Raw genomic sequence first — 26520 nt, 5'->3', positions numbered from 1 at the left:
CTAAGAAAGGTTCAAAATATTTTCAATTAAACACAAACTTTAGTCACACATAATAATTTGTTATTATTGACAATGGAATCAAAAAATTTTATTCATATTTCTTTGTCTATATCTGAGATAAATCCAGTCTTTAAGATGAGAGGTCATGTTGATTTTGATACTTTAGCCCCAGTAATAATTTCAACCTACTTTTAATGGTCATTTGAAGCATAACATACAAAAATGCACTGACTCATGTAACACTCAACAAATTAAAAAAAAAAAAAAAAAAAAAAAACACCTGGCCTGTCATTGCATGCATGTTTAATTCACTGCAATCTGCTTGTCAACTTGTCTTGTAAGCTGTATTTCGTCAAGCATATACAGGTGTTTGTTGTTTATTGGAACAAGTCCATTTGTTAAAATATCAAACCTTCATTAATCAACAACATTTTCTTGTAAACACTGCTTTGTCAGCTTCTACCAGGTTATACTTCAGTACTGAACAGTAATAAATAAACTGTTTAAGAAACCATGAAGTAACATTTTACAATTTCTGTATAGTCCAATCAAGTCTCCACTGTTTTGCTAAATCACCATTGAAATACAGGTTGAAAACAGAGGTGTTTAATACCATAATAAAAACCTAATGTTGACATAAACAATGTATTCGAGAATACAATGTAATTCATATAGAGGATTCAGTCTTGTGGACTTGACAGACGACGACCCCATCTGCCGGTGCGGCTGCCTGAAAGCTGGCGTGCGACTGGCCCGCGGAATGCTGATCCACCAGGCTGGCCGGGGCCAAGACGACCACGGTGTCTCCCGGGCCTGCGCCCCCCACTCCAGGGCCTGCGCCCCCACCCTCTGGCACGGAGCTGGCGTGAGGCGAATCTTGGTTTTCGTTGGCGATGAATGCCAAGTTCTCTACGCCCCTGCAGCCATCTTCCACCGGCGCCGTAGCGTAAACATATGGTGGCGTTTCCTCCAATGGCCTACCTACCTACAAATAAAAATATCTTACCAAGCAATGAATTTATAGATGTATCTATATATACAAGGGCGCCCATATGATAATTTGTAGGGGGGGGCCAGACTTAGGGGTATGAAGTATTTTTAATATTTTGGAAGACTTAACTGCGGCTTGTTACTAGCCATAAAATAGTTCCAGTTCTGACCCTGTTAAAATTTTTTGTCCTGTTACTAAAATAATAGACCACAGTACTCATTCGCCATAAAAAAATCTTTATTGGCTACTTTATTAATTAAATATTAACTATTTTATTGAAACAAATGAATTTTTAGAAACACAAATGCAGGAATAGAGTCCTTATACTTTTGAAGCGTCTCGGGTACACGGATATCAAGAATACAGTCCTTCAACTAATTGCTCTCTTTACCCCTAAATAAATGTCGCGTACAAATTAAATTAAAATAATTATAAAGTTTAAAACGTGTTGATCAAAAGATTCAACTTTGGGAGAGAAACGATTTGAGTATGTTATCACAGTCAGAAAACAGTTGTTTTTAAATGTAACACCTGAACTACGCTTATAATTACAGTCAAAAATTGTTTCACAATTAAATGAATATTACTATGTTTCGATATGAATCATAATTGCTTATCATTTAAAATTAGCACAGATGGATTCAGTAGTAAAGCACAGAAAAAATTAGTTTATTATTAAACTAGACTATTTAACCAAACAGTATTTAGATGTTAAGGAATTAAGTGACACCAAAACCAATGAAAATAATCGAAAATTTCTAAATGCTGACATAACTCATATATCAGCTTTCCACAGAAGAGTTTAGTTCGGCGCAATTAATCCACACAAAACAACTGGACATACTATGTCGACGCGTATTTTAAGAATATAAGAAGATCCACATCGCAGTATAATTTTTTTTTTTCGTGTCGTGTGGTGCGGGCCCCCATTTGTGGTGCGGGCCCATAGGCTACAGCCTAGATAGCCTGCGCGTAAATACGGCATTGATAAACCCTTAAATAACATGTTCAGAACTTAACTTCAGAATTAAGAGTACATTAGAACCTCGATTTTACGGAGCCCGGACTGAACGAAGCCGCGATTTTACGAATACATTTTTTTCAGGAACCATCTAAAATTCGGAAAATTTGACACCAAAATATATTTTTAAAAAAATTAAAAAAACACTATGAAAACATATAAAGATATTAATTTTTAATGCACAGCGTATTCATATTTTAAAGCTAATACAACAGCCATTTACCGTTAGTGAATATTGTATAAGTTATTGCGGCATCAAACTCAAAATCGAAAAGAAAAAATGGACTAGGTACACTTTATTTGTCGCAAAGTTCGAAATTTCTTAGATTGAAAAATTATGCCAAGGCTGTAAAAATATTTATTTTACCGCAAATGAACTATACTCAACATTCCTTACCCATTCCAACATTTCCAGCTCGTGAACATAGCAACTGAGCTTGAAACCTTGAGAAGCGTGAGAGAAAGAAACGATATTGAGTAGCTACTTCCTCTCCTTTCCGCTAATATCCAGCAACCCAAGCCATTAGGCATTATCTTGACAATTTTCGCATTAATTACCTTCGCTGCATCGGTTTCCCAGTAAAAAACGCTCAAAAATGGTATAAGTGACGCAGCAAGTAGACGTGACGAGCGGATTTTCAACTAAGCTTTTTTTTAACTTACTATACAAACAAATAATTCCCTATGGCTATCACAAATTCAAGGGCTTCTCGCACTAAAATGTACTGTGTTTTTAATGAATGTCTGTCGTTAAAGAGCAGCGTTTTTTTTCACCAAATAAGCCTATGATTAAAGACCGTAAAAATTCGCGGATTCCTTTCGAGACAGGCTGGAATCCAAACTCGTTTAGCTTAATGCTGCGTCAGTGATTGGACCGCAATTTACCTGAAGGACTCTGAGCCAATGGCAAACACTCAACAAAAGAAGTATCGAATCATAAGAATCGCAGTAAACAGTTTCCCCGAGTCGGTAGCCAATGACCATGTGATAGTTGCCAGAGTACATAGGAGAATCGTTTAGTCTATCCTAGTGGTCATTGAAACCGCGAATTTTTCCAGTCCCTACCTATGATCACTTTTATGAAACAGTACAGGTGTACACTGAACTGTGTGCTTGTTCTCCTCGATTATGTTACTAAAAGTGCGTTCATTAATATTTTTCAAGCTGATTTGTTAAAGATTAACTGATAAATATGATAAGGTGAAGTCCATAAAAATGCAAGGCAGGGAATTCTTCCAGCTCATCAACCCGACCCTGGATAGTCTCGTCTGTGTTCAGTCGTCTCTGGCAAGGAGTGGACAAGTTTGCAAACTCAAATATAAATTTATTTTAGTAACACGCGTCTTACGAAAAGGAAAGATATCCAAGAAAGGCATGTCGGACAACCTACTGTCACCACACAAAAGTTAACATGATGCAATGCGTGGTGCAACTGTGTTTAGTCGCTGTGATGTCGCTTTTATATCACTCGTGCAATGAAGCAAGTTGTGGAATGTTAAAAAAAAAAATAAGGGGAGGGCAGAGGGCAGACAGCAGTCATTGTTTTTACTATTTAATATTATATATATTCCGTTCAATAAATTATAACATGTATCTTCACAGGGTGGGGTGTTTGAAATTTTATGAAGATAACGATTTTACGAATGCAATCCAAGCGACTGTGAGCATACGTAAAATCGAGATTCCAGTGTAAATTGCTTTCGAGTCTACTGAAGGTAGCGGAATCCTTATCCCTTTAAACACTTTTGAAGGGAAAAAGTGGTTTTCCTCTAAATTAAAAATTCCAACATAAATTTTACGTTGTAGACTTTTCTGAACAATAATTCTTATTTGAGTAACTTTAAAGGTGTTAGCTTACCTTAAAAATTGTGAATATTCTGAGCGGATGTGACGAATGAGGAAAACTAAGAAACACTACATAATAACAATGGTTTTTATCTTTACACTTTTCACTTATTTATTTGCACTTAAGTTATTTATACTGACTGAATACACTAAACTAAATCTAGACCAGATGCATAAAACTGTAGGTAGACCTAAAGACTATTGAAAAATCTCTGTTTTGAGATGTTATTTGTGAACATACACATTATTATGACGAAAAAGTAGCAAAACATTTCGCCGTCTACAAGCACATGTCAACTGTCGCGTCGTCTAACTCTGACTGGTCTAAATCTGTTGTGTTGTGTTATCGCGCGAGCTTGGGTAGGAATACGAAGGGGAATGACTCGCCACGGGCGTTGCGCTTGAACAGCGTTTTCTCCCTGTACACAACACCTTATATCGCAGCAGCAGAAACTAATGCTTGAACTAACATAACAAATGAAATAGACATGTAAAAAACGATATACAATAATATCTTCGTGTTGAATCACTTCTACATAATACCGAATTTAAATAATTTTCTTTAAAGTAAAACACCTGACTACACTATATTTTTTTCCTTCCCTGAAAGCTAGGGGGGGGCCACGGCCCCCCCCCTGCCCCCGGGTATGGGCGCCCTTGTATATATACACATTACACACACACATAAATATAAAGTGGAACATCACTATAAAAACACAACAACAATAATAGCAAGTCACATAATTCAATCTATTTATCACGTGCCTAATTTGTGAGTTTGTTTGTTTGCTTCCTTCTTTAGTTTTTAGGGTGGGTGGTGAGAGAACCAACCACCAATAGAGGCGCTTGCATCCCTTGTTATCAAAATCCACAAATGAATTTAAACATAAACAGCGGACCTCGTGTCCAAGTGCCCCAAACACTCGCATGAAAGCCTTTTTTTTTACTCTGACCAATTCTTCATCCATACCATCCTGTGTCTCCTGTATTCTACGATATTAATGCATGTCCTATTGCACCCCGCATGTCTGCCCAGGGTTTTCACTGCGTCTATGCAAGTTTTACCTTGACCCAACTTAACTAGTTATGGTCTAGAGTTCAAGACAGGGGAGTTACCCACATGGCACTAATTGCTGCCATGGCTGGCCAATCCCCTCACAAAGCACTTGATTCTTGTGACCCTCTCCCTGCACTGCCAATCCCCAGCATCACTATGCATACATGCTTCGGGATGGGACACACTTAGGTCCTTTCCAAACCCTTAACCCCCCCTTATGCACTGTATCTGAGGCATAAATACTATAAATAAAACTTGTTTAAGTGTTATAACTACCTAAGTTCCTTAAATTGTATTTAGGGATAAGGAAAATCACATCTGTACCACATGTGAATACAATTGCTGAAATTGTATCAAAATGCCAATAAAGAAATGACAAGGGCTAATTTTAAGGGTGAATCATGGCAATGTGGATATGAGTAGGAAAAAACTCTTATATTAAAAAAAAAATTGGGACAAAGATTAGATTTAAATAAGAACACAGTATGTATAATGTGTCAATCTCAAATATAAATTAAGAACAGTAGAAATTTTTGTGATGGGTGTTGAGGGATTGGGAAGGGGGGGGGGGGGGGGGAAGTAGGTGAAAAGGTATGAAAATTACTTATAATATGAGAGAAATGTCAGACATTAACTTCTTGATTTATACTATATTGCCATTATAATGAAAATTTAAATAAAAAAGTCCTTTCAGAATAACCTACAGTTACAGAGAGATTTCGATAGTACCTATTTCTTCTGGAATGGTCTGAAAATTCTAGAAACTGGAACTTCTGGAACTTTTTGAAAACCTAATCAAAATTATTGATTAAACATTTTTTCACATTCCATGCAGTAAAATTTTATATATATATATATATATATATATATATATATATATATATATATATATATATATATATATATATATATATAAAAATAAATAAATATTAAATTCATCTAACATTGCATAACTTTAAATTAATTTCCTAGACTATGCCTACTAGGGTACCTAGTGATGAATTTTTTTGACCTTCAAACACTATATTTATGCCTTTGCGGTTGTTTAAAAAATCATTTTGGACCAAGGTTTAAGATAATGTTTAGAAGGTTTACAATAAGTTGAACGAATTTGATAGTGTACATAGTAAGGAAGTTTTTAATTATTTTTTTTAATTTCAACCCCTCAAAAATTGTTTCCATAAAAAGTTTTAGATAATTTGAAGGATTTTAACAATAAAATTAATGGGTTTGATAGCAGTATTCGTATTTTTCCTTACAGAGTTATGATTTTTCCTTCAAACTTAGTTTTCCAGTATTATTGCAGTAATGGTTTGTTGTATCTAAATTAGGAAACTTCAGACAAAAGTTTTAGATGACATAAAAATGTTTAAAATAAGTATTAACGGATTCAATAATGTACATGGTACAGAAGTTATGATTTTTATTTTATTTTAACCCCTGTTTTTTTTAACCCCCTTGCTGCAGAAATGATTTATCTTATAAGAATTTTGTTTCAGACAAAGGCTTTAGATAATATTTATAAGATTTGCAAATAATTTGAATGATTAGATGGTCTGCCCATTAAGGGAGTTACTAAATATTTTGACAAAAGTTTTTAGTTTTACTCTAACAAGATATAATTACTTTATACAGATATGCAATATTTGTCATATTAAAGGAAATAAAGTGATTTTTCTGTTTTTCAATTATCTATTCCTTTGGTCGGATTTTACTCACCCACGAACTCGACCAAGATTTTCCATTACTAAATTTTATGTATCAGTTTGGAGGTCTATGAGCCATGAAAATAAAAACTGTGTAAAAATTTCCGGAAGTCGCACTATGGTAATGGCTACAATAGGCAATAGGTAGTCTTTGTTCGAAATCTACCTGAAAGTAGGTTATAGGCACAATTGTTTCAACCAGTGATGGCCGGTAGGTGAAATTAAACTACTGCTACAAAGTGCCTATTAATAGAACTCTCCATTAGATGCGATGCAATGCAATGCATTTGTCAAGTCTTTTTTTCCTACTGTTTGAAGCACCTCTGGAACTCTTCAACTTTGAAATCCTCCAGTGCCCTTTACGAAGCTGTTTTTAACATCTCCACATCATCAAAACGCTTTACCTTTTAAATTTTTCTTCATTCTCAGGAACAGGAAAAAGTCGCACATACACATGCAAGCCTTGCCCAGGATTTGAACACAGAACCCCTTGCAGCGAAGTCGGCTCTCCATAAACATCTGCACTCCCGAGATTGGCAAATGCCATCGAACGTTACCTGGATAGATGAACTGGAGCTGACCACTTCCTGGTAGGGAGGTGGCTTCTCGAACTGTACGTGACTGAGGTCGTCGTACCGAGGCGGGGCGTCCCTCACGACTGGCGACACCTCCAGAGACATGCGGGACACGGACAGTCCTTCCACGCCCACAATCGACGGCCCACTGCTGTTTCGTGCGGCTGACTGCCGAGACTGAAGTTTCTTCCTGAAACCACAACACATTCAGTCGCAACAAACTGTTGCATGAGGGTTCTCAACATGAAGATGGCAGTACTCATCAACAAAAATTGGGGAATGTGTTTGCACATGCTTGGAATACACTCTCTGAAATTTCAGCCATTTTGGACACGCAGTTTTTTTTAACAATCGTTTGTTTGAGTCCCTGCAAAACAGTTGTTTATGAAGGTGATTGCCTCCTCATACGACAAAAATCTCTCTCCTCCGAGCACAACTTTTAATCTAAGGAACAAAAAAAGAGTCAACTGGGTTTAGATCTGGTGAGTAAGGAGGGCGGTAAAGCAGTTTAAAAAAAAAATTAATAGATTTTCGCCATGGTAACCGCTGAGGTGTGAGCTGGTGAAACAAAACTTTTTGTTTCTGCAAATGTAACCTTTTTCTGCAATTTCTGTCTTCAGATTGTCAAGTAATGATGTGTAGTATGCTCCAGTCTTTTTTTTTTTTTTTTTTTTTCCTTTTTCCTTTTTCAAGATAATTGACTGGCCTAGAAAACAGTCACCATCACTTTCCCCGCCAAAGCAACAGACTTTGCCTTTTTAGGAGCTGATTCCCCTTCACAGTTTTTTTGTGTCGCAAACGCTCATTGTCACCCAAGCTAGTAGGGCCATGCTTGAATTCCGCTGTCCAAAATATTCCCGTGGTAAATGATGTTGCAGTCCCCCTGTGCACAGTGTACAACTCGTCTTTAGTTTGTGTGGAGTATTGACTTTCACAAAAAAATATTTAATGACAGCTCGAAAATCAATTTTCCACTTTTACAAAAACATATGTATTGACTCACGCAAACAATTGTTAGAAAACAAATGCATGTTAAAAATGGCTGAAATTTAAGAGAGTACATTCTAAAGCATTAGCAAACATACTCCCCAATTTTTGTTCACGAGTGCTGCCATCTTCATGCTGAGATCGGAAACTTTTCAAACTACCCTCATAAATGCTAACACAAACAAAATAAACATCTGTTATCCATAATAACTACGGGGCTTTCTCAACTGGCTTGGTTGGTACTCAGTGACTTGCATATTGTGTAACTATGTTGTTAGTAATCCATTTACAATGCATCAATACAAACTGTACCAACATAAAATTAAATTATAAGAAGATAACACACACTCGTTCATTGTGCATGAAACATGCTTTAAAAAAAGTACACACACACTTTATATTTCATAACTTTTTCCAAAAAAATTGTTGTCAATGATTGGCATATTAATTTTCTTAAATAAACTCCACCATGTTGCCTAGCAGACTTTTGGCACAGATTTTATAGGTCGACCATGCATTTGGTTACTCAGTCTCTCTTAAATGGACAGCAGCTTAACTTAAAACATGTTGCACTGGTGATTATTCTTATTTTAATAAAATGTGATAGTTACTAGCCACCAGTTTTTCTTTTTCAACATGCTGAATTGAATTACTACCTCTCGTTCACAGTAATGTTGATGAAATTGCCTGTAAAAGAAGGATGTAATTGATTATATGCTGCAACACATTGTCATAGCTCGAAAGTGTACACAGTAAAACCTATCACATCTGGACTAATATGGTGACCGGCCGATCTGGATATGGAAAAATCTGGATATCACAAGGCTATTTATAAATAACTAGAGAGCCAGAAATAGAACATGTGTTTGTTGTAGAATGTTTTTTTAGACGTTTCTATTGGTTTGACATTTGTATTAGTACAAACATCTAGAAGTGCAGTACACTACTGTAGGTACAGCTATTTAATATAAAAAACAAAACAGTTCACGATGAAATGCAGGCTTATATATACACTTATATACTTATGTATTTTAATTCTACAGTAAATATGTACTGTACTAATCAGTATACTGTAGTATTGTATTGAAATACTGGTAAATTATTCTTGAACACAGCAAAATATGTATAAATTACTTACAAAACATAACACTGTACTCTTTAAAATACAAAAAAAAAAAAATTGGTTAAAAAGTTCTACTTACATTATGTCTACTTCAGTTTTTGAACAAGTTTGTGATTTTTGGCTACTTCACACACTGCAAAGGTTTTTTGGAACCCATGTTTCTCAACCTTCTTAAAAGCATCAAGTCAGTTTCACTTGCTTCATCTTGATGTTGAACTTATCGATGGTATTCAATGCCTCAGAGTGATTCATTACAATAGGCTTGTTGCCATCCTCTTCAGGTTCAGAGATGTTCTCATCGCTATTGCACAACATTTCTAAAATGTCACTGTCTGTAATTTCGCTAACTTTATCTTCACTTAACAACTTCTCGACTTTGTCGTCATTGATTTCTTCACATCCAGGCAGGTTTAATTTTAAAAGACTTGCAATCTGGTGCTCTTCCTTATTGCAAAGAGTTTCAGTGATTGCTTCTGGTTTCCCCCCAGTCCATTTTTCAGTTTCCTCATGATCTAATAGATTCCTCTATGGCATAACCAGTGTAATCGGTTTTATTTCATCCCATGCTTGGGATATACACATCACCAAATCTAACATGCTTACCTTTTTTAAGGATTCTGTATCACTTTCACCCTCATCCATTCCAGCAATCAACAGAGTCAGTAACTAATGGCGATAAGTACGTTTCAGTGATTCAAGCACACCTTGGTCCATAACATGACAAAGGGATGTCATATTATCTCACTCCTCATTTTTTTCTAGTCACTTACAGTGCTCATTACTACTCCCTTTACAGCAGCAATCTTCTTAGCTGTTTCACCAGAATCCAACCTCTTTAGAGCACAAAACTTTTAATCCATTGTCACAACAGTTTTCTTCCTTTTCTCTGACATTTTAGCACAAAACAATGAAAGTATAACAAAAATAAAAATATCAACTATAAAATATGTACAGTAACATTGGGTAACAATAACGATAACAACGGCAAACACTTCTGACATACAGTTTAGAAACTCACTTGCAAAACACAAACTGTCACTTTAAAACACAAACACAGACTGCGGGTAGCAAGTGGCAAGCAGACGGCAGCCGAGGTTGAGATTAAAGGAAGGGGTTTTCTGAGTCAAGGCCGCAACCCCACTCGGGATAGACTAGCTGCATAAACAACATTCCAGCTGCAACTTTCATTTTTCCATCCCTCCCATCTGGTACACTATCTTACACACAAATTTAGCTAACCAAAATTTAAAAAAAAAAAAAAAATAGTTTGAAGATCTGTCCATATATCACAGGACTGGATGTGACAGGTTGTACTGTATTATAATCAGTGATCCAGCTAATGGCAAATTATTGTAATATGTACTCAATTTTCAGAGTAACACAGGACAAAAGAGGTACTTCTTAAAATCGAGTAAATTTGCTACTTATACATAACTGACAGAAGAGTAAATACATTGCCTTCCTAAAATACATCCCTTGCTAAACACTTTGAAGTTGTGAAATGGTAAAACATCTTGATGTACTTTGCAGTGACAATCAAAACAAAACTTACAAATAATTATTAAGTCAGAAGTGAGATCACAGGATTTTGAAACAAATAAGTCTATTCTTCTATACCCGTTCCAAGTTTGAAAATGTGGTACTTGCTGCTTGTAACACACATTCTCAATCATTGCACATTGCTCTTGATGAAGTGAGAACAAGTTTTTTTAAATATGTTAATATTAATGTTCATGAATAACTGGCACTTAGACTGGTATTAAAAAACACAAAAATAAGGGTTTAGGTGTTGAATATGCTACACCTGTACCCTAACTGTATTGGTAGTGCACGATAGGACACGGCCAGTACCTTATTTTAAGGGAATGTAATTTAGTGTTCTATCCATTGTCAATCTGTTGCCCGAATTCCATGCATGCGCAGAGTTCACTTTTTCGTTAGTTGATTTTGTCCAAATGGCAGACCCGTGTCTGGCACCATTAACTCGTATATAGCACACCCTTTTGATACAGAAACTAGAAACTATATCTTCTGAAGTTAATCAACATAATTCAAATTGTGTTAATGTTAACTTGATACTATGGAAACGTAACGTTATGATGTAAATTTGGCAACAGTTGTGATACAATGGTATCATGTGTTGACGAACTAGTTGATGATTGTAAGAATAAATAATTAAGTATGGATGTCAAGAAAGAAGACATTACAAAAACTAACCATCAGTTAAGGAAGCCTATCATACTCCATATTTTTGTACTGCAGTGAAAGGTTTTTATTTGGCATTCTATGGCTTTGCACATTCTGTGAACTGACACAGATTGAGCCGTCCCTGTTCGGATGTTTTCATGTGGATCCTGGCCATGAACCTTGGCCGCTAGTTGCAATAATGAGCTGCTAGCATATTTAGTTCACTCAGCACTGTCGGTTTTCAATTCAGTGCTGTTCCATCTTTTCTGTAGCAAGTTACGTTTCACATTTTCATAATTGATATTCCTGTTTAAACTATACTGAGGTTCGATAATCTGGCAAAATCGCTAATCCGGCATGGCAGTAACCAGATTAAACACTTTTCAGGAGTAACAAGGTCCCAATTTTCATGAGTTCTGTGCAGGGGCGGATCCAGCGTTTGATGTCAGGAGGGGGCGAATGTAGGTTTCAAAAGTATTTTAAATGGGAGAGTCGGGGGGTCCACCCCACGGAAAAATTATAGATTTTCGCATGCAAAATGGTGTTTTTTATAGCAATTTTGTACTTAAAATGTCAAGTACACTTTTGGTATAGCCGGTAAAATTTTTCACAGACAATTAGTTCTGGTAAATGAAAAAGTTATCAGAAAATAATAAATAAAATACAATAATTACAGAATGGGCATAACATTTGTAGTAATAACTAAAATGAAAATGTCTTGTACATATAATGATTGTGCATAACTAGAAGTTGCAAAAAACAACAGTTTTTCTACATCATAGAATTAATTCTATCCTGCGGGTTCTCTCGCTTGCAAAGCGATCAATGACTTTTTCTTTATCAATCTCGCAGCCATAATGGATATGCAATAATGCAAGTCCGGTCAGTCTGTCTTCCTTTGTGGTAGATCTCAACAACGTCTTAAGTCTTCTCAATGTCGAAAATGTTCTCTCTGCCGAAGCGACACTTACAGGTAAGGTGACTAAGATTTTCAGGAGAATGTAGATGCCTGGATACAGCTCCTCGTCACACGAAGCGAGAACATTGAGAGCTGTGGAGGGTATTGTATTGTTAATTTCTTTCTCACGGGTCCACTTCGCCTCCCATGATCGAACCTCGGCATTAAGTTGTATTTCCACATATTCTAGCCCATTCACTCCAAGAAGAGAGCCATACTTTTTGAAATTTTTTTGACATTTACTTGACTAGAAGAGGAAGTTGGTAACAAAGCTGACAGGCTGTGAAGCTGTTGCGTTTCTTCCGAAACCAATGTTTTAAATCTTCGACAATGTGCTCCAGAATGGGAATGAATACAGGTCTTCGGAAATATTCAACAGGGTTTGTTGATGGGTAATTTTGTCTGTGTGTTTGCCTTTTCACAAGTCGAGGTATAGTTAAATCTACACCAAGCTCCTGAGCAAGACCATCAGCTTTGTTGAAAAGTTGAGAAAATAGCTGTTCGCACTGTGTACGTTTTGTATTTAGAACAGAAAGAGTATCTGCCAGAATATCTTGGGCAACCTTAAGGTCTATTGAAGTCTTCTGATATAGTCTACTCAAAGGAAGAGTGTCTCCCAGCATATCAGATAAGCCGATGACTGTGAAAATAAATTCACTCTCACAAAGTGCAGTCAAAAAAGTCTTTGCTTTTGCAGCACTTTCAGCATCTTTCCAAGATGCGACACACTCTGAGCTACTTTCAGAAAAGATATTTGGAACTGCAAAACGCCATCGTGTCTTTCGATCCAACGAGTTTCACACAGTCCAGAGAGTTGGTGACATAAAACTTTCTTGAGTAAAGCTGAGCGTTTTGATGATGCAGTGAAGAACGAGATTATCGTTTTCATTGTTGCAGTAGTATTTCGAACTGCTTGGACGCTGGAAGATTTTGATATGGCCAAATTAAGAGCATGATTGTGACATCACATGGAGAGTGAACAGCATTCACAGCTTCTCGCCTGACTTCAGCCACAGCACCACGAATTTCTGTCACCATGACACTGCATTCATCTGTGGATATGCTAACACAATGGCTTAGGTCAAGATAGTGATGCTTTAGAGCAGAAAGTACTACTTGCCCAATATATTTGCCACTTACAGTTGGTTCATATACTTCATCTTGGTCCTTGTCCTCACTGTTCACAAATTGTCGAACATTTAAAAATTGTAAAAAATCTTCGTGCACTGAATCTTTGTGTACATACCTCAAAACAAGTGTTAACTGGGACTCGTGAAGCATCAGTAGTTTCGTCGAACATGATGCTACTTTCACTGAACACTGTCCTGTCACTGACTATACAGTAGGTTACTGGCAAGAAGACAAGGCAGTCATCTGTTGGCGCGGCATATAGTCGGGGAGGGGGGTTGGTTGTGGTCGCACTGCAACTCTCCTCACTCCACCCCCCACTCCAGTAACGGGACAGCCCAGCTTGTCGCCCGCCACCCCCTTCCAACATTCCAAGCCACGCTTTTCCCTTGAGCTCAGGACAGCTGAAAAGTTGAAGGATGAAGGAAGCGATCGCCCCTATCGCCCCCCCTTGGATCCGCGCCTGGTTCTGTGTAACACTTTCAGCTGACTGTACTTTATATCCTGTTCAAATCAAAAAAGTTATTTATAGTAATGTGCAGCAACTGCATAGCCTTGACCATACTGTGATATAAAACTTTAAAAGAATAAATAAATGCAAACAAAAATAATAAAACATTAGATGCGTACCCACAACATGTTCTCCAACACTGAATCAAAAGGGCAAATAAAGCAACACCAAATGCAGAAGCAAGGATAACCTGGAATGCTGTCATCATTTGTACATTCCCCATGTTACTGGAAGAGGGTTCCCTGAAACCAAAACCAGTACATACATATTTTATTGTATTATTTAAAACAACTTTGTGGACGTAAGACATTGTTTGTATCACTGGATGTCATAGAGAAACCTCAATTTTTGGAAAACTCTCATTTTATTTTATATTAAAGCGCATCCCAAAATCTTACAACCAGAACATCTTAAAAATCTCATAGAACATAGAAATGATGTCTGGCCCCATCATTTAAAACAAGAATGGTCAAATATTATTAACTGTACATTTTCTATAATTTACTGAATCAAAAACTAAGTTGACATCCAGTGTAAACAAGCAATGACATATGTCAATGAAGTTGTTTTGAATCAATGATGTTTTAGATTAAGTATTAATTAAAATTATCTTCTGAAAAGGTTTTGTAAATAATCTGGGTTATTCAAACTCAAAACTACAGTTGGTCTTTCCAAATTCTAAATTGCTGGATCAATTAGCTTCTTTTTTTTTATTTTAAAAATAATTTTATAAAACCATGATCAGGATATATTAAAAATTGTCATGTTACATACAGAAAATATAAGGCATTTTTTTCCCAAATAAACAATACACTAAGATGGAAAAATAATGACGTTACAAGCTCAGAAACATTAAAACAGGACTCAATGTTGTCAGGAGCAAGCCAAAATAGTGCAGCGACTGAAACATATGTTCAGCAAACAATACTGACCTACAACTGGGTGGCTCTCCCATCTTGCACCTGCAGTGATCACCACCGCAGAAATACAACGATGGGTTACTGCAGCATTTGGCATTTCCGCAATACTCGTTGAGGCCTGGAAATAACATGCATCATCATACACATACGTGAAGAATACAGTGCAAAATATATGGATAGAACTATGCATATGTAACCAGAGGACAAGAAAAAAAAAAGAAAAAAATCTTTCAAATGTGCCACAATAGTAAAACTAATAGAAATGTTACATATAAAAAAAGTTTAGCTTTTGCACTCTTGTATAGTTTCATTTTTTGCTTATGTAAAAATACAACTAAATTTTGAACCATTTGTATTGTTTCAGCATAAAAATTTCATAAAAATATTTTATTTAGTAACTTTAAGCATTCTAAGATTGCATTTAAGCTTTCTGCTTCATTCCCAAAGTTGACTTTAATGGATTCTAATGCTACAATTATTTATTTAGGACAATTTCTACTGATGTTCTACTATATAGGCATTGCAATTTATGTTTGTAGCAAATTGTGCTGCCATATTTATTCTACACTATCTAATGCCCGGCATGCATTGCAATGTCTGTTTAATTATTTTTGTAATTTTTTTGAAGTTTGTACACACATACAAATCATCTCTATCCATATATCTTTCTCTATCTCTCTGTAACTGACTCAAATTTTGAAAAACATTGCACTGAGATGCAAACACTTCCTTGAAGAATGAGTGTACCAAATTTCATGGCTCTAGGCCTTTTTGTCTACTGAAATTGACTGATTTTGCATAAAACCAAAAATACAAGACTTAAAAATTGCTGGAAGAAAAATGAGTAGTTCTATTTAAAAAAATATTTGATTTAAAAGAACATCCTGGCAAAAAATGATACACTCATACTCAAATATTCCCAATCAAAGACTGGCTGAATCAAAATGAGTGAAAAACCACACCAATAGTAAAGCAAATTGACACATTGAAACATTATTTTATTTTTACACAAGCCAAGAACTCACTTGAACAGTAGATTTTTAATTTAAATACATCAGACTATAACTGAGTGTACCTAGTTCGCTAGTTCTACAACTTCATAAGAAACAGAACCATGGGAATAGAAGCTTCATAAAAAGGAACAGTTACCTGGGCACCTCTTACAGCTGCCATCATAATAGAATCCACGAGCACACCGACACATGCCATAAATACAATGTTCTTCTGGCCTGCAGTCGTCGTCTTCATCACAATCACCATGATACGGGGGACCTATGGCACAACCAACATGGGTTCAGGAGCCCTGCTGTACGTCCCCTGAATTTGTTCCGAAAATATCCACACAATGTACACTGTGTACACGCTTAATTTCAAATTCTGGAAGAATAATTGCGTAACAATAATTAAATACTTAAAACAGACTTTGTGCATCAGAGCAAAACAAAAGATTTTCACTTTTAAACTAAATAGTAGGGGCCGTTAGGGTATTTCGTATGCTCCTTCGTGAAGAAAGCAAGAGACAAATTTTAATGTGTTCCTATATGTCCCAGGATACCGAAATGCCTTGGTGCCACTTTCACAGTGACGTCATTATAAATTGGCGGCCATTTCAAAATGGCCGCCAATTGCATTCATAAAACAAGCTGTAGCTCTGCTTTCCTTCATCCGATTTTCATTTTATTTTTTTTATTAGACAGATATTTTAATGGTGATTAAATTAGTTGCCTACTACATTTTTCATAGGTCTAACCATTTTCAAAACATTTAGGAAAAACTGAATATTTAAGAATTTTTATTTTAAATATTTTGTTACTGTGAAACAACAAAGCAGTAAACGATAATTAGTGTTTTATGAAAGTTAAAGATAATTTGTTAAGCTTTTATTTGATATATTACACAAGATTCTGTTCTTCAGTATAGAAACATAGTAAACGAATTAATCTGGGAAAGTGTATTTTTGTAATTGACAAATGCTCCTTATTAAACTTTATTTATTTTATGTGATGAATTGTTTAATCCTCATGTTGTTTGTTTTCAATGTATGCATAATATTTACACTACAAGTAAATATATCTTTATTATTTTATTATTGTGTTAAGGACAAGTTGATAACAAAAAAGAAAACACAAATATGAATAGTCTTATCAAACCAATGAAATTTTATTATTCTTATATTTCTTGGTGCGAAATTAAACTTTTAAACAAACCATGTACTCATTTTTGGCATTCTTATCCATAACATAAAAAAAATAAAAATTAAATCAACTGAAATTATTGCTCAAATAGCATCTCATGTCGCGTCTCATAAATAGAGTTATAATTAGGTACATAATAATTGCATTATGTAGACATAATATTACAGCTGTCATGAATATTTTTAATCATTTTGATTTCACATGAAATTAACACCATTTTCATCTTCATGGTCACTTTCGAATGTGAATGTTTCACTGTTCAAACTGTTTCCACACAAGTCAGCATCTCCACCACAATTACACATTTCTGTGCAGGGGAGGTTACTTTTTGAGCACTTACAGCGAACAGTTTGACATTTTGTTTTTACACAGTTGCACTTAACAAGCTCAAGTATTGCTTGAGGGGCTGGAGTATTGTTGTAAGTAACAGGAACTAAGTTGTACATCGTCATATTTCCTGCCAAACTCTGTGGGATTTGTTGAACTTGTATGCCGTTTGTCGCACTGATGCCATTCCATTGCCTGCAAATGTGCCCTCAATATAGCCAATCTAAGTGAAGACCTCGTTGGAGGGAGATTTTCACCCACCACTTGCTTTTGTGTAAAAAGCCACCATCTCAATTCTCCAATTGTAGTAATAGTTGTATTGGGCACATACACTTTGCATAGGAACCTCTCAATTTCCAGCATTACATCATCAGACACTACTTCAGTTTTACCAAGGTTTGCCAGTGCATGCAGAACATTATTGTCTGCAGTCATGAAGGGCTTCCAGAAACTTAATTTCCCTTTTTTGTGAAACGAGCCAGTGATATCAGCTCCTGATATTGAGTGTAAACCCACAAGTGCTTCAGCTTTTAGATTTCCCAATTTACTGTACATTGGTTGAAGTGGTATAGTTCTGTTCCTGTCTCTACTTCTAGTGATGAAATTTGTGTTATGTGGGAGTGATGGATACTTGCTCAAAGCAAGAACAAGAACATCAGTGTCAGGAGAGATGATGTCTAAATGTGTAACTACAGCCTTTTTTGATTCTATGGCATGCAAAATGATCTTTGCATCTGCCTCTTCATGAGAACTGCTCAGAAAAGATGCACATTCATTTGTGCCCTTAGCAATCTGACGCCAAGCAACTACCACATCCCGACCTGTGCATGCTGCATATTTTAGAAACTGCTCAACTAAAAGGATGGACGATTGGTCCTTTGTCTTTTCATGGGAAAGGAGCTTCTGTTTTGAAATTGTGTAAATAGTAGTTTCAGATTGAATTCGGAATGAGTTGGCTCAACATTAACACGGCACCTTTCCCTATTGAACTGAGTCAAATATCAAGTGGATGCATTTGTATGAACGATAAATTTTTAGTAATGCGGTTTATAAAGTGGTCTGCCAAGTCTGAACAAGTCTTAATGTGAGGTGGTTTGTCTAGCGCCTGTACCTCGGCCATGGCATCAATAATAGCAACACTTCTACTTAAGTTGGGTTGCATTGCTTCGACCATGTCTGAGTGGCTATCTTCATGCTGGAAGTTGTCTAGTAATGACTCGAGTAGTTCCATTAGCTTACTCTTCTGAGAGCAGTGCAACATTGTTCCATCAGGAGCAAACATTGAACGTGGTACAACAGAAAGTTCATAATTACTGATGGTATCGCACACATCCACCCGAGGACGGAATCTGGCCACTATGAGTAATCTCGCAAAGAGGTCCCTGTCTTGTTTCAGTTCCAAAACAGTGTCTATCATTTTTATTTGTACTGTCTTCACTGAGTGTTTGCAGGTGCTAAGATTTAATTTTTTTTATGGGATCCCATAGGTTTACTTGACCAGTAAAAATGCACTCTGTTGTGAAATTATTAACTTTTTTTGTCCTATGGTTGACATGTTACACATATCTTCCTTCGTCTTCTGAGGCATAACACACATTGTTCTTATGTTTATCAATTCATCTCTGCAGTATTTGAATGGGTTACCGACTCTTTCAAGGGTTTTCAAAAGTGCTGAAACATTTTTGCTTTGCCTTCCTGAAGCAACTTTTGACAGTTCATGATGTTTGGTTTTATCAGATCCCTGAAACCCAGCCATATCCTTGGTTTCTTTTACAAGTCGCGTAAGCTCAGGAGAGGTGAGAAAGAAACGGGTTCTTGCATTTTCATTAAGAGTAATTCCTACAATTCCTCCCATAACTTTCATAGCCCTGTTGTCATGCTCTAAGGCTTCATCTGCACTCAAACTAAAAAATGGTACTTGTGTTTTGTTAACTACCCAGTTTCCCTTTTCAAACTCTTCCCAAATTTCTGGATCTGTAGTTTTAAGTGTTTCCATTTCAGCCAGGTTCCAAGCAATCATGCCAGAGTAGTTGAAGAGGTCCATTGCAAATAAATATTTTGTAAAGTCATGTAAGGAAGATGCCAATCCCCTGTGCGTACTAAACTTACAAATGCTAGCATGGACTGTACCATCTTCATGTACTGCCTCATTACTTTGAAAGTAGGGTTCATAACTTAATTTGAAGAGTCGAAACATTCAAACTTATTGATAATGTCCTCACAGGTTAAAGTATACATAATATCTTTGTGAGCCATTTTAACATCTCCATCAGTAAAATATTTAATAAGGACTTTCAACTTAAAACTTAAAATCTGCTTCACTTCTGGATACTGCTCAAAAAATGCTTCTTGATAAAGTGAAAAAAGAGATATGAGAACGACTTTATGAGCCTCTAGTGCTCTCCGTACATGCATACCTTCCAAGATTTGTTTCACAGTTGCAGGGCCATATATGTTGGACTTGACCCACAACTCTGGGATACCTGTGCCATCGATATATTTGCCTATAGTAATTAGTTGAGCCATAATAATATGCAACTCTCCAGGTCGAAGGATCCATTTGTTTTGGTTGTCGGTGTGGTTGAATTCAAGGCGTTTAACTGTTCTATAAAGTCCCATATCCAAAGTGACTACAACCTTCTTTTGGTTACATTGCACCATAGTATTGATTTTCTCTAAGGTCTTCATAAACTTAATTTGAGTTTGACTGTCTGTAGGTGACTCAGCAATGAGTGGCAGTACACAAACCCGAGTTCTCTGATGGACTGAACCTATGAGGGAGTTGTATGCAGACCAAGTATATGTGTGGTTAGCTTCAGGTAAGCTGATGTTCACTGAGTTTTCTTCAAAAAAATTCATTTGATTCTTTATCAGGGTGCTCAGTCAAGGAAGATAAAGATATTGCCTGTAGTATCAACCAAGCAGTGTTATATAATTCTGCTCCTTCAGATACATTACTGTACATGTTGGTGTTTAATTATGCATTTAAAACTGGCATAGATGGTTTAAATTGTTTTGACCTCAGATGTACTGCTTCTTGTTTGTTATAGCTAATTTTTCTCCCAGATTCACTATGTGATTTTCCAGTTAACACTTGTGTCATCTTCTTGCATCTCTTGGTAGACTATCATAACAGTTCCATGCAGGGTTTTCTTCCCATCACGTGTATATTCTTGAAAGTCAATATTATTCGCAGCACAAAATATGAACCTACCTATTGTCAGGTTAGGAGGAATGTAAACACCATCATTTTTTTTCCATCCTATGTAAAACTTCACCCACTATCTGATCTTCTAGTTGTAAAATCCTATGGTAGTCAACACAGCAGCCAAACCCATTTAGAATCTTAATAAGTTTCTTACTTCTGCTTTCTTTGTGAACAGCAATTCCAACAGCTAATGGAACTGGTACATCATGAATGTAGCGAGATAACTGGGAATCCTTCTTAGCTACTTGGCGTGATGACATGCATTCATAGATCAAACTTTGCGAAAGTCGTACAGCTCTGTTATTTACTTCTGACGATTTGCTAGCATTCACATGGGACATATCTACTTGGTCAACAAGGCACCACTTGAAGAAATAGTACAATTCCATTGGCACAATATCATCCACATTTTCTTGTAATAAAGACCTTTCAAAGTTCCAATTTTTGCTCCCAATGCGAGTTTTCTGATACACTTTGCTGCAGAGTACAAATTCATCAGGTTTTCTCCAACATTTTCGTCTTCTGCTTGTGCCATTGCGAAATCTTTAACTGCTTTCGATGACACCCTTTCCGATTCATTTTTACGCTTTGGAGAACTGAACAGCACGTCAAACTCCAAAAGTTGTTCTTCAATCAACTTCTTTATCTGCCGTCTACTCTTAACTTCACTTTCAGGGACACCATTTGTTAGACAAATATTTTTGTACACATTTTCCAATTCTGCCATACTAACAACATGTCCTTGTTCCAAAAAATCTCTTAGTGAATTAATAAATTCAATGTCTGATGCCTCAACAAATTTATCTCGCTTTTGATATGGAACATTTACTTGCCGCAACTTGTTGTTCACATTTGTATTCCAACAATTTTTATGATACGTTACATCAATGGCGTGAGCATCTGCAGGATTTAAACTTTCATTTACTCGCACAAGTAACCTATCATCATTACTGAGTTCTGCAGCTTTCAACAGTTTTTCCCCGGCAATATAAGTTTGCACTAAATGTAGTTTATTGTGGTTGGTTGGACCATTGTCACAAAAAATGGAAACAGATTTCACATAAACACTAGTTTTTTCCCTGGTGTATGGTAAATGTAGAGAAGAGCTACATTCTTGTTGACACTCTATTGAACTTCGTGACTGTTCAATGAACATTCTGTGGGCACGTTCCATATGCCCTTTATGTGTGGCATTTTGACAGCAAGAACGATGCCACTTTGCTTTGCTTACTTCAAAGTCTGTTGCTGTCAACTCACCTAGGCACATTTTCAACTCCACAAAGTTCAAGTCATTCCATGTTGCTCGCTCTGTGATACAGTTGTATAACTTCTCATAACTTTCTTTACGTTTTGGTTCCGAAACACTTTCTGCAGTCTCTAACTGGCACAATAAACACAGTGTCCATGTTGTTTCCGAGGTTCGCCTTCTCTTAGCAGAAGGTGGCAGGTCGAACTTAACAACTGATTTTATGTTCTCTATCATAGCTTACTCAACAGTTCACCTGCAACAAAAAATTAAATTATGTTACATTAAAATCACAGGTTAGAGATAAGATAGAACAAGCAGAAATATTTGTGACATTTTTTATCAATTACAAAAGTACACTTTCCCAGATTAATTCACTAACTATGTTGCTGTACTGAAGATCAGTATCATTGTGTAATATATCAAATTAAAGCTTAACAAATTATCTTTAACTTTCATAAAACACTTATTATCGTGTACAGCTTTGTTTTTTCACAGTAACAAGATATTTAAAATAAAAATTCTTAAATATTCAGTTTTTCCTAAATTTTGGGAAAATGGTTAGACCTATGAAAAATCTAGTAGGTAACAAATGTAATCACCGTTAAAACATCTGTCTAATTAAAAAAACAAAATGAAAATCGGATGAAGGAAAGCAAAGATACAGTTTGTTTTATGAATGCAATTGGCAGCCATTTTGAAATGGCCGCCAATTTATAATGACGTCACTGTGAAAGTGGCACCAAGGCATTTCGGTATCCTGGGACATATAGGAACACAATAAAATTTGTCTCTTGCTTTCTTCACGAAGGAGCATACGGACTTCAATTTTCTATCCTAAGGGACTGGACTAAAAATGTTTTAGAGAAAAATCCACACTGTGAAACGGCAGAATTTAAAAGGGCATTTTCAAGGAAATAGTGAATTGGCTTTCCAGGTAAGTCACATGTATATTCATACAATTGAGCTGATTGCTTTTCGTTCAGACACTAGAAATAATCATTGCAAAGACTTTTCAGTTATTTGAGCTTACCAAATAAACAAATACTGCACATTCGGAAAAATACCAAACAAGTGATTTTGCAGTATTATCGAATGTCAATACAAATTTAACAACAATACCAAATGTGAAAATGTGACATTTTTCCTGCTAATAAACAGAAAACGCTGCACTGGAATGAAAGCCGACTGTAACCATAAACACCAAGCGAACTCCAACGGCTGGCAGTGCTGAAACGGGACTTCGGTGAAAAAATCTGATTGTGAGTGATTCAATTAGAGCCAGATCACAGAATATGCTAAACCATAGAATGCAGGAATAAAGCACTTTCACCTTTCAGTTAAAATAGTTCTCTTGATTCATGCTCAATGTATTCTTTCAGTCAATAAGTCGTTAAATAAAGGTATTTGACCTAAGACATCAAATGGAATGGATGTATGTATCAGCAGCTTTTCCGAGGAGACACATTATTATTTCGGGGGTGCATTACTTGTTACATAAATATCTTCCAACAGTGCCTTAGAATAAGTAAAACAGTAGTTAAATCTATATGTTTTTTATAGTATACAAATGAGCACTGCAGATAAAAATTTGTTGAGAACTGTATCACTAGATGTGTGTAACATGTTATCCACTACTTGTAAAAGATCTGGCATCTATGGTTCTGAGTGGCTTGCGCTCTGAGACTTGGGATGGTCCATTTGAGCTGCAATGGTGCGACTACTCTGAGGGCTGATGAACTTGGCAGCAAGCTGTTTGTTTGATGTTTTCTTGTAAACAACATTGCAGCACTTTTTTTTTTTTTTTTTGGGATATTTTGACGACCTGGGCTTTGGCCAGTAGAGCACCGATCAGCATCCAGTGTTTTAGGTTTGGGGAGGTTTCAAACTGTTTGAGTTAGCAGTTTTTCTTCTCCCTTGCTTGATGATGTAGTAAAGAAGCTGTGCTATAAATATTAAAGTGTTAGCTATAAAGCCATTTATTGGTGCTAAACACCTAAAATAATGTATGTGTGAATAATTAGGGTGATTTGACAAAGTATTGCACCTAGGAGTGACAAATTATGTGTAAAATGTATGCAGTAAGACACAACGTATTAAGCATTATTGGAAGTCGGAGACAAACTGGGCATCATTTAAACTGTATCAAATCAAAGTAATGATAATCAGTAATTTATAAACTGCATCAAATTTATCATTATTTGTGGATTATGATTTTTACATAAAGAACATAATTTGCAATAAAATTAGTGATGGACATTAACGGACTCTCAAATTAGTGGTCTTGTTTTAAGGTTACCATGAAACCACTTAAAATTATCCAGCCGGAGCAAAATAAATCAACTATGTGTGAATATCTTTAATTTATGTTCTTAAACTAATTTTGAATTGGTTAACAATTTTTTGTTCGCTACACATGTGCCCAACATATTTCCTGTTCATTACCAAGAACTTCTGTAGCGATATCCTTATGCCCAGTTTGCATTATTAAACATAAAAATCATGAATTTATGTAATAGTAATTTAAAAAGACTATGATAATTTTGAATTAAAATATTGTGTTCACTGAGACTTCCACAAAGTGTGTAGAGTATTGTATTGCAACTATTTTATGATATATAAATCTTGTTATATAATATGTACATTCAAAAATTGATTATCATGTTATGTTTATTTCCTTACATGTGAAGAATAGTAAGTGAATATTTGTACAATAACAATCTTTGCAGCAAACACTGAATTTATGCATATTAATATAATTCCAGAAAATTTAAAAGTAAAGTATTACATAATTTTTAAGTTACAGTACACAGATAGTTCAATGTACAGTGTGTACAGTGTACAGAGAGATATAAGCCTACAATTAGTTTTACACACACTATAAATTTTTGTTTTTCAATTTTTGTTGTAACTTGTTACATAAATTTTTTTATTTGTTTTGAAAATTTATCTGTTAAAAGAAACACAAGGGAAGCCAAATTATCATTAATAATGAGTAAAAAGCAAAAAAAAAAAACTAATTATTGTGACTAAAACAGGAGTACAGTCTATGCAGCACACTCTACAAATAAATTTTTTCTGTGCCAGAGTTAAAAATAACACGGGAAGTTGCAACATAGATCATGTGTATTTTTAGTATAATATTTAACAAATAATATTTTTTTTTGGTGAACTTTGAGTATGTTTTAGTTCTATTCCAAATGCATCATGATGTCATTATATATTTAGTCAAAAATACCTATAAACAAAATTTGATAATAATAAAAATTGTCACACATACAACATTGTCAGGCCACAGATATAAAAAAAAAAAGTCAAAAAGGATCAGTTGTAATCTGAGGTTTACTTTAGCTTACGCAGTATCTCAGAGATAAGATAAATTGTTTGACTCAACACAGCAGGGGTAGTGTTAAACAGTGTTATAAACCACTAACTCTAAGAAAAATCTTTCATTAAGCATTACTCACTATCATGAACTAACTTCGCGAAATAGTTTTTTTAGTTAAGCGACTGGAGGGACTAGCAGCCGGGACGTCACAGGAGCAGCAATCGGAAGTTGTCAAGGCACGCGAGGGTTCCTTCGCACTCGGTCATCACTCCGTCAGGATGCGAGAAACATTTCCTCCGCAAGCACACACGACGCTTCTCACCGTAACCGCCGTGATGACCCCTGCCGGTGGCAGGCAGCAGCAGCAGCGTCGTCGCGTTGGTCTCTTCCTCCCCGCGCGCATCGCTGCCCTGCGCGAACAGCAGCAGAAGGGCCAAGGTGCACGCGTCAGGCCCCATTCCGGAACGCTGCGACGGCGTGTGATAAGGTGCCGGCGGGGGCTGCGGAACTGATTACATCACACACACACACACACACACACAGCGTGTATCACTTTCCCATGGGATCTCTCCAAAATAACACCGGAGATTGTCTGATAAGATAGTGTCCTTCCTAAGCTGATATGGGTTCATCGGTTAGCTGCTTTTATCACGGTAGCATGACTTGGAGTCATTTCATAAAAAAAAAAAACTCTTCTGAAGGGAACAATGCCCAAACATTTTATATTATTATTCAATTATAATTTTTTTTTTTTTTACATTGCCGAACAGCTTTGCCATAGTCATGACTTATTTTTAAATATAATTTTTGATTTTTTTAATTTAATGCGGCTTACATGAACCCTAGCTCTATCGCTACAAATAATTCAAACGTACACTGAAAATCATTGGGTGTAGACATAAGAGAACCCAGATTTTCATTTCGGGGAAGGGCAGGGATAGAACCACTTTGCCCCCTGTTTGCTTTCAAATTCTTATTTATTGTTGATGAGAGTGATAGATGTTTAGGACTGCGCGGTGGGCCCATGGGGAGAAGGGATATTTCCCCCCCGCCCCCTCCTACATACGCCCTTTTCGTGAAGAAGTTAAAAATTTAAACCATCTGGGTGGAATGCTAGTGAAAGCTTTCAAATGACACGGTGAATTAAAGACAAGAAAGAAGTACCATAGGTGCATTTTTTTAATATGTACTTATTTGTTCACCCCTT

The 26520-nt window shown here is 36.1% G+C and overlaps 1 protein-coding gene across 1 annotated transcript; it reads right to left on the bottom strand.

Annotated features, from left to right (window-relative positions):
* Positions 1-286: 286 nt before the first annotated feature.
* Positions 287-26029, bottom strand: LOC134534446 (uncharacterized). The gene is made up of 6 exons (XM_063372913.1): positions 25636-26029; positions 16159-16281; positions 15022-15127; positions 14209-14331; positions 7178-7385; positions 287-985 (listed from the first exon to the last, which is right to left on the bottom strand). Exons 1-6 carry the CDS (start codon positions 25769-25771, stop codon positions 668-670), a joined length of 1014 nt encoding a protein of 337 aa, XP_063228983.1. The 5' UTR covers positions 25772-26029; the 3' UTR covers positions 287-667.
* Between the last annotated feature and the right edge of the window lie 491 nt (positions 26030-26520).

Source organism: Bacillus rossius, chromosome 7, assembly GCF_032445375.1.
Source record: "Bacillus rossius redtenbacheri isolate Brsri chromosome 7, Brsri_v3, whole genome shotgun sequence".
Taxonomy (NCBI): domain Eukaryota; kingdom Metazoa; phylum Arthropoda; class Insecta; order Phasmatodea; family Bacillidae; genus Bacillus; species Bacillus rossius.
Note: the sequence above shows the minus strand (reverse complement) of the source record. Positions and strands in the feature narration are given on the sequence as shown.

Excerpts from the sequence above, each read along its gene's own strand:
- LOC134534446 (XM_063372913.1), bottom strand. The coding sequence starts at position 25,771 with ATGGGGCCTGACGCGTGCACCTTGGCCCTTCTGCTGCTGTTCGCGCAG. Across the intron at positions 7,386-14,208 it reads TGTTGGAGAACATGTTGTGG|GAAGAAACTTCAGTCTCGGC; the intron begins GTACGCATCTAA and ends TTGTGGTTTCAG. Across the intron at positions 986-7,177 it reads GCTCCAGTTCATCTATCCAG|GTAGGTAGGCCATTGGAGGA; the intron begins GTAACGTTCGAT and ends TTTTATTTGTAG.